This window comes from Pezoporus wallicus, unplaced genomic scaffold, assembly GCF_028554395.1.
Source record: "Pezoporus wallicus isolate ANWC-B61680 ecotype Strahan unplaced genomic scaffold, APGP_CSIRO_Pwel_v1 contig_2384, whole genome shotgun sequence".
Taxonomy (NCBI): domain Eukaryota; kingdom Metazoa; phylum Chordata; class Aves; order Psittaciformes; family Psittacidae; genus Pezoporus; species Pezoporus wallicus.
In genome coordinates, this window is record NW_026640488.1 from 8,691,016 (window position 1) to 8,699,811 (window position 8,796).

Below are 8,796 nucleotides of genomic sequence, written 5' to 3' on the forward strand. Positions count from 1 at the left end.
GGCTTGATTAAAAAAGCTGCTTAAGTGTGGATTTTTATGTTGCCTTAACAGACTAAATTAGTCCTGTCTTCTTTAGAGGTCTTTCTGGAGATACATATATATATATATATATATATATATATATATATATATATATATATATATATATATATATATATATATATATATATATATATATATATATATATATATATATATATATATGCTATTGTAAGTGTCCTAGAATTTTAATGCTCAATGTTAAGCAATTTAAGGTTTTACAGAGTGCATAGTTAATGCAGGTGACCACTTACACATATAAATCTGCTTTAGTGTACTAGTAATGTGCATTTTGCCTGCTTCCCTCCACACCTTCACCCCATGGAATTTTTAAATGTTAAATTTTGCCTTTTGTAGGTGCATGTAATTTTAAGATGTTCAGATAGACTGTGGGAGCCTGTCTGCAGAAGTGCCAGCGACGGACTAGTTTCAGCTTAAAGCAGCATTAAGTGTGTGATGGCAAAGCTGTACAGCAGTGAGTTGCTACAAGAGTCACCTTTCTAATGACATGAAGGCTTAGGCTTGAAGTTTCTTCATCCAGACTTGTTGAGAATGTTGGGCTGAGTAACAAGAGTTAGGCTTTTTGCTGCAGGGTGAATATTAGAAAGCATTATGAGCTTGTACAGTCTTTTACACCATTATGGGAATTTAAGTCAGCTATCAGATTTGAAAGGAGAACTTTTTACATATTTGAGATTATGAAAAGGTATAGAAAAGTTTTTTTTCTACAGTGTAAAAAGAGGCACTGTCTTGTGGTTAGAATGTTTTTTTTTTGAGGTGGTGGTTTTGTTTTCTCCTTTGAAAGCATTGTTATGTGACTGTAGAATGATGTCTGTTGTCTTCACTGGCAGACTTTATATCCATCACTGACTGTTGCAGGGTATCACAAAAGATATCTTTGGTCCAAAGAAAATATCCCTGAAAGATATTATCAGATATTTCAATAATTAGATCATTGGGTTATCAGAGCTTTAACATGGCATGCATGTCTAGTTGTTGACTTTTTAGCTTATGATGGGGTATACATAAGATTACTGTGTTCATGGGTTGCACTTGCAGCAATGCACATCCAACTGCAGATCTAGATGTAGATACTGCATTTCTACCTCTGCTGGCCTGATCTGGAAGAGATGGCAAAACATTTTATTGCCTGAACAGCGCAGACTCCACCCTGGAATTGTATCTTTGAGAAAGTAAACTTATAAAATACATAATATTATATTAAAAAAGCATGTGCATGTATTCGGCATGCACATGCGTACTGTTTAGTGCGTTTGTCCTGAGAGCAGTCCTGCAGCACAGGTTGTCTGTACCTCAGGATGGTTCAAGTAAAACCTTATGTATTTGTATCAAAGTAAGAGGCTTTGTTAGGCTGCTCACAGTTCAGAGATTGAAGCTAGACACCAAAAGTGTGCTTCAGAGTGAGGATACCATAGCTAGTTTTAGGGAAAGTAAAATATGAAAAACTTATTTAAACTGTGTTCAGTTTGAACATGAGGTTTGTAGCTGCAGAAGTCATTCCCACTTGGTTCAGACATAGTCCCCTACAGGAGTGCTGGAAAGTTGCCTTTTATTGGATTTTAGGGGACATCAGAAACTTGTGTCGTAAGAGGAGCACATATTAAAAGTAAATTTTGCTTCCTGTATAATGCCATTACATTCTAGTGTCCCTGAAGCATTAGTAAGTTTTGCAGTGTTGATATTTTTTATCAAATTTCCTGAATAAAAGATGTTGCTGGAAAGCTGAATTAAATAATACATCTTAATACATTTTATTACTTCAAGCCAATATGGGCCGGTGGTGTTTATTAACTCAATATTAATTTTGTTGCGATGTACATTCTTTCTGTAAAACAACAACAGCAAAACCCATGTTCAGCGAGAACTTCACCATTCAGCTTTGTCAGCAGTGCCAGCGAGCTGAAGAAGTGTTTATGTTCTTGAGCTAAATCTTTACCCTCCCTTGCAGGCATTTGTGAACCTCTGTTCTCCTTTTTTGCTTTCCTACTTTAAACAGCTGTCTTTACAGAATCATTTATTCAACTGACATATGTGCATATGCCTTAGAATAGCAATACAGTTCTTCAATGTGTAACAGAAATCTAATAGTTTTGTTTATGGTCCTGAAATCTTTGCAAAGTGCTGTGAGTAAGGATATGATGTAGTTATCATGCTCAGTTTAGATCAAACAGAAGAGTAAAAAATTGGGCGATTTAAACGCTGAAGTCCCCTATAATAGGATATGGAGGTTTACACCATAAGCAAGTCCTAGGTGAGACACTGGAAAAAAAAAACTGAAAACTGTCGGTGGAGTAGGTAATTGGCTCTCTCAATATTATTTCAAACTATGTGAGGTGATGCATTTCTTTAAAATGGTTGCTTATTCCATCATGTAAAATGATGGATATATAATTAGCAGTCACACAGAACAGTACGGGTTTATATAAAATGAGTGTGGTCTTACTTCGGGCAGCAGAGCAATTCATTCCAGCTGCAGTAACAGATCGTGTCACAGCCCTTCCCTTCCCAAAAATGATTTTGCAGACCATCATCGATTTGGCGAAGGTTCTCTGTGCCATCGGGCATGCTGTCACAGCTGTGGTCTTTGAGGGCTCTCCGGTAACAAGAAGGATGCCGGGAAGGTGCCGCAGGGGTACCCAGGAGGGTGCTCAGCAGAAGCAGCACTGAGACCATCTTCATTTTTGCCAAGCTTCCTGTGGCAGGGTGCTAAAGAGAAATAAGGTACGTGACGCCGGTATAGCTGCTGAACAGATCCCCCAGTTTGCTCTCTGGCTTGCATCTCTCTGTTGTTATCATTTTTTCCTGTGAACTTTTAGAGGTGCTTGAGCCTGAGTGCTGGAGAGTGTTTTCTCCTAGGAGGTAAATAATATTGCAGCAGAATTGATATTCATTACTTTCTGTACAACCTTGGGAATCCTTTCATTGGGAATTGGAGCTTCTGTTGCTGGCAATTTTGTTGTTTCTGTGGCCTCTCACCTTGAGAAAATTGCTTTGAGCTGGCCATGTTCTCTCAGTGGTGTGAGTGACTCTATCGATTGCTACTAAAGCAGGGGAAAAGGTCTGGCTGTGTTTCCTTGCCTTCCTCGCTGTGTTGCTTCTCCAAACAGGATTCACTCACATAAAAATAATACTATCTTTCCCCATCAAAGTTGTGGAAAAAATGTATGCTGACTGAATGCTCCAACATGGGCTGCTGGAGAAGCTGAAGCATTAACAACCGCAAGGAGAGCTGAAGCTCTCTGCAGGGCTGCCAGGTGCCACTGTCCTGGACTGCAGGCTCTGGTATGATACTGCATTACTGAGAATTTCCTCTCTTGTTTTCTATCTTTTTTTGGTACTGCAACCTACTTAGTTGAGTCTTGCTGCAGGAGGTCATTATGATTTCATTGGCTTTGTAAAAGGTGGGATAAATTATCCCTTACAAAACTCTCCTGTCGGTGACTAGGCTTTCTGTCATCTGCATGAGCTCATTTAACGCTTGCTGTGCTATTCTGTGCTGCTTTGCACAGACCCTGGCCATGCCACAAAGCTTCTGATAACACCTTTGAATTGTATTTGCTTTTAAATTGACGTTTGGAGCAATGCTTCAACCTAGACTTTATTGGTCTTAGGAAAGAGAATGGGGCTTTTACCTTTCCTCATGCTTGAATGTAAGGGGTCTATTATCTTACTGAATTTAACTAAGAATTCTGTTCTGAAAACCAACACAAAGTGATGGTGAGCTCTCCCTGAGTGCTCTTCACCATACTTGTGTTAGCCTCAAGCCTTTGTCATTAACATGGACAGTGGGATTGAGTGTGCTCTCAGAAAGTTTGCTGATGACACCAAGCTGTGCGGTTCGGTTGATACCCTGGAGGGAAGGAATACCATCCAGAGGGACCTTGACACACTTGTGAGGTGGGCTGATGCCAGCCTCATGAAGTTTAACCATGACAAGTGCAAGGTCCTACACCTGGGTCGGAGCAATCCCAGCCACAGCTACAGGTTGGGCAGAGAAGAGATTCAGAGCAGCCCTGCAGAGAAGGACTTGGGGGTGTTGGTCGATGAGAAAATGAACATGAGCTGGCTTCAGTGTGCGCTTGCAGCCCAGAAAGCCAAAGGTATCCTGGGATGCATCCCAAGGAGCGTGACCAGCAGGTCGAAGGAGGTGATCCTGCCCCTTTTCTCTGCTCTCATGAGACCCCACTTGGAGTACTGCATTCAGCTGTAGGGCCCCCAACACAAGAGGGAAGTGAACCTGTTCAAGTGAGTCCAGAGGAGACCACCTACAGCTGGTGTGCCTCTCTTGTGGAGACAGGCTGAGACAGCTGGGGTTATTCAGCTTGGAGAAGAGAAAGCTCAGGGGAGACCTTAGAGCAGCTTCCAGTACCTAAAGGGGGGTTACAAGAAATCTGGAGAGGCCCTTTTTTTAAAAGGGCATGTAGTGACAGGACAAGGGAGAATGGCTTAAAACTGGAAGAAGGTAGGTTTAGATTAGATATAAATAAAATGTTCTTTACTGTGACAGTGGTGAGATACTGGAATAGGTTGCTCAGAGAAGCTGTGGATGCCTTATCCCTGGAAGTGTTCAAGGCCAGGTTGGACAGAGCCTTGGGCAACCTTTTCTAGTGGAAGGTGTCCTCTCCTGTGGCAGGGAGTTGGAACTAGATGATCTTTAAGGTCACTTTCAAGCTTAACCATTTTATGAAGGAAGACTTTGCTGCCCTTCACCCTGTTGGCACTTTGGTGTCAATCCCCTAACACTACAGTGTTATTTATGGGCTGGCTGTAGTCTTTATTGTGAGGCTGAAGAACAGGCTGCTCTAGACTAACCCAAAAATAACTTGGCATAAGGCAATGTCTGACCGAAGGCAAGATGGCAGAACTATTATCTAGATAAGAAAAAAAATAAGGCACGCCAGTTATAGAAGCCAATTAATGGAGTCCCACTTGGGTTACTTTTTTCAGCTCTTGAGATCACCCTTAAAAACAAACAAAAAGCTATTAAATGTATACTTTTACTGGGGTTTGTAGTTATTTTTCCTGTGTAGTTGTACCACCACCATAGCTATCTTTCCAATCTCCCATTCCTTCAGCCAGTGAATGACATGCCAGAGACTGTAAGAAAATCTGGGAATTTAAATTTGTAGCGGGGATAAAATATGACACCTTGATGCTCTTCAATTATATTTTTCCATGGGATTTTGAGCAAATTTGTTTTTTGAACACCAGTAGCCAAATAAAATATTAAAAAGTGAAAATAAGTCTTTGTGTATTTTTTAACTTCCGTTTTAGAAGCAAAATTCATTGAATAATTCCTTTTAGTTTCCATGAATCTGTGTTTGAGCTTTTGAGTAGGAGATGCCTATAAACCACTAGTAATGGAGCCTTGGGGATCTATTTTTTAATTACCTTAGAGTGCAGTATTGAAAACCATACTGTCTTTATTAGGTTTAGACCTCAAAACTACTTCTCAAATAATGTAAACATTGTTCTAACTTTGCCTAATGTTGTTTTTTTAGTCTTGAGTAAAGAATCTATAGTATTATAATAATGGTTTTATTTTGTAGGAGTATAAACACTGCAGTTATGAGGGTTCTGTTCAGAGAAGCCTAATGCCTAAAGAGAGCAAGTTTGTTTATACTATAGCTTGATAAATGCCAACGTCAGGGAATACAGTTTAACATTCTTCTGTTCAAATAATTGAGCTTAATTATTTAAGTATTTAATGGAAGAAAAATTCCATGAAAGAGATATTTAGGAAACTGGGGGTTCATGCCTTTGTTTCCTGTGATTAGATTATTCTGTGAGTTCTTCCCCTGAGGACGAGGTGTTCATGATGTCTTGCTCTTGTGTAAGGTTTTGCTGTTTGTTTTTATTCCTAATGATATGGGTGATATTTCCCTACCTGGAGCTCAGCTGGAATGCTCATTTGAATCTCTTGCCAGCTGCCTGCCTGCTCAAAATCTGTAGGAATTCATTCTGTCCTGAATATGGGAAGATTTTCTATAAACTGTCAAATTGCTAGATTAAAAAATCATGACCTATGATTTAAGGTAACTCACTACTTTCATTTGAATATAACAGGATACTGCCATAGTGCATCGTTGAGAGGGTTTATGTGGGTGACTGCCAAAATCAGTATTAGCAAAGTCAGTATGCTGGTGAGCAACGGATACACAGCTTTGCTAACAGGTCAGTTAAGCATCTTACTGATGCTCAGCATTGCTGCTATATAGAAGAAATATTTATTTTTGTTATTATTTTATTTCTGCTTTTTTTTTTTCCTTTTCCCCAGATCATAACCAAAAGGAACCTTTTAGTCAAAAGATCTTTCTTCAAAAGGTTATTTCTTCCCTGTGAGAGAACCCTCCCTATTTGCAGATGAAAGATTGCCAAGGACCTGAAGTGTTTCATCATCTCCCTGCACTGGATCGATGCTGATAAACTTGGCAGACCTTTCAGATGCAGCATCTTTTTCTGACAAACTGCTGCAACTTCTTTTCTCAAATAGGATTGCACAGATGATAGAATGTCACCGATTGCCTGGGTAAATAACGAGCTAGTACGTGCATATTTATTTCAAATGCATGTTAAAGACTTTATCTGCTTTTGCATGCTACAGAAACAGTCTTTTCTCATAAAACAGATCAGGGAATTAAGGTGAACAAATCCAATCACTAAGGTGACTCAAAGACTCATTGCCTCAAGCGCCCTCTCTCATTTCTTTATTGTATAAAACCTTCTGAAAAGGTAGCAATGCCAATCATGCTAGGCCTGACCAGGTTGCTCAATCAAGATTATATTATTTGAAATTCTAGCAGGAGTAAAGCCATCTGAAAATACTGAAAACAAGCTCCTTGCATTTGCATAAGTTCTTTCCAGTGAATTACTTACTTTGGTTACTTTGACGTGGGGTAAGTAAAGTTGGAGACCAAGTGCAGCTGGGAATACAAGTGCTTTGAAATAATTTGGAGTTTTGTGTAAAGGAAAATGCTTAGTTCTGGAATGTGCACAGTGAGTCAGGAATCAGTGCTACCTTCTGCTCAGTCAGCTGAAAGTGTTTGAATTACTCTGCCAGGCAATTTGGCACTATACAGTCTTTGGATCTGCTAGGTATAGAGGTAGTCAGAAAAGACCAAAGATTAAAACACAAGTTTCAGCCTTCTTGGCCAAGAACAATGGAGTAATATTTCACAAGATGTGCTGCCCTTTAAAGGTCACATGGTATTAGTAGGAGCTCAGGCGTTAGGGGATAGAAACAGTGAAAACTGAGAAATGGCATAAAATGTGTATTTCAGCATCTCTAGAGATCCTGCATGTTTGGGAAAAGATAAAGATTTACAGTCTGGTCTATCAACCATTAAATATAGCCTCCAGCATTATTAAGCAGGCTGCATCTCCAGTTGCCTGATGTTGAAAACAAAGAATATGTAATTAATACACTTTTGGTGTAAGATCTTTTCCAGTCTGTGCAGTGGCATGTGCTGGGTTAACAAGTTGCACTTAACATGAAATTAATATGTGTTTACTCCTTAATGCACATCAAGTTCAAGAGCTAAAAATATCTATTCAAAATAAAATGTCTTTTATTGTTTATTTGTCAAGTTTCCATTTCAGAAATGCCTGTGTGTTAGTGCGTAATAGTTGGGTTTATTAGGGCACCCCAAAGAAATCATTACACAAGAGCTGCATAACTGATAATATTATGAAGTTATTTTCTATTAAAAAAAAAAAAGAAAAATCCTTCAAATCTGTTTTGCTTGAACAGTTGGTGCATTGTAAGGACAGCAACTATGCCTCTGAGAATGAATTCAGTGAATTACTGCTTTGTAATTACCATCAATACCATGATTCTTTCCAGAAACTGAGTTCTCATTAAAACCCATTTTGTTTTCTTAAAGACAGCAATTCATGTGAATGCACCTCTCTCCATATTCACCAATTTTGCAATAATATTGAGCACTGGAAGGCAATATAGTATGTTTAATGACTTCAGATGTTAATATGTAGCATCCAACTTCGAATAAGAGCAAGATAGTAAAAGAATTCTCTTTAGCTGGATTGTATCTGCGCATCTGTCTTGAAGAGCATCTCTTGCCTACAATAGATCTGCTTCTCCCAAATCTTCTGCATGTTTCCATATATATTTCTAATGCTGGACTCTGTAACTAATATCAGCAGAACAAGTGCACAAGGATAATTTCAGGAACAAGACATACCTTTCTCTTCTGCTTCACTCCCGTCCACTTTCTTGGCAGCTGTATCTTTTTAGTTGTGCCCAGAGAGAGCTAGAGCTGGTGGGGATGAGAAGAGGGAGGGAGGGCTGACGGGAGATGCTGTACAAAGAGCTCTTTGTTTGTCTTGACTTCTGCCTTCGATTGATGGCTCTCTTGTCCACCAAGGGGTCAGAGGATGGGCTGGCTTCAAGACCTACCTCTTTCAGTCACTGGCAACCTAGACTAGGGGCAAAAAAAATCAACACCTCCTTTCCGCAGGAAACAATTAGTTCATCCAAGATGAGAAGGTGTCTTCTCAGAGAGCAAAGCATAACATCCAGAATGTGTCTTTCTGTGGAGCATAAGAAGGCTGGAGAGAGCAGGAAGGAGATGGCTCCCAGGAATGCATAGGCAGAACAACATGGTTGCTGGACAGATGCCTTATCTTGCACTGGGCGGAGAAGAACAATCTCAGGCAATACTTTACTTCCTGACTTTGGGATTCTTTCAGGTTTTTGAAACTGAGAGGATTGAAAAA

The 8,796-nt window shown here is 39.6% G+C and overlaps 1 protein-coding gene across 1 annotated transcript; it reads right to left on the minus strand.

Moving 5' to 3' along the window:
- Nucleotides 1-664: 664 nt before the first annotated feature.
- On the minus strand, nucleotides 665-8,389 carry SCRG1 (stimulator of chondrogenesis 1). Its single transcript, XM_057419142.1, has 3 exons — nucleotides 8,262-8,389; nucleotides 2,504-2,766; nucleotides 665-957 (listed from the first exon to the last, which is right to left on the minus strand). The coding sequence occupies exons 2-3, from the start codon at nucleotides 2,737-2,739 to the stop codon at nucleotides 903-905; spliced, it is 291 nt and encodes a 96-aa protein (XP_057275125.1). The 5' UTR covers nucleotides 2,740-2,766; nucleotides 8,262-8,389; the 3' UTR covers nucleotides 665-902.
- Between the last annotated feature and the right edge of the window lie 407 nt (nucleotides 8,390-8,796).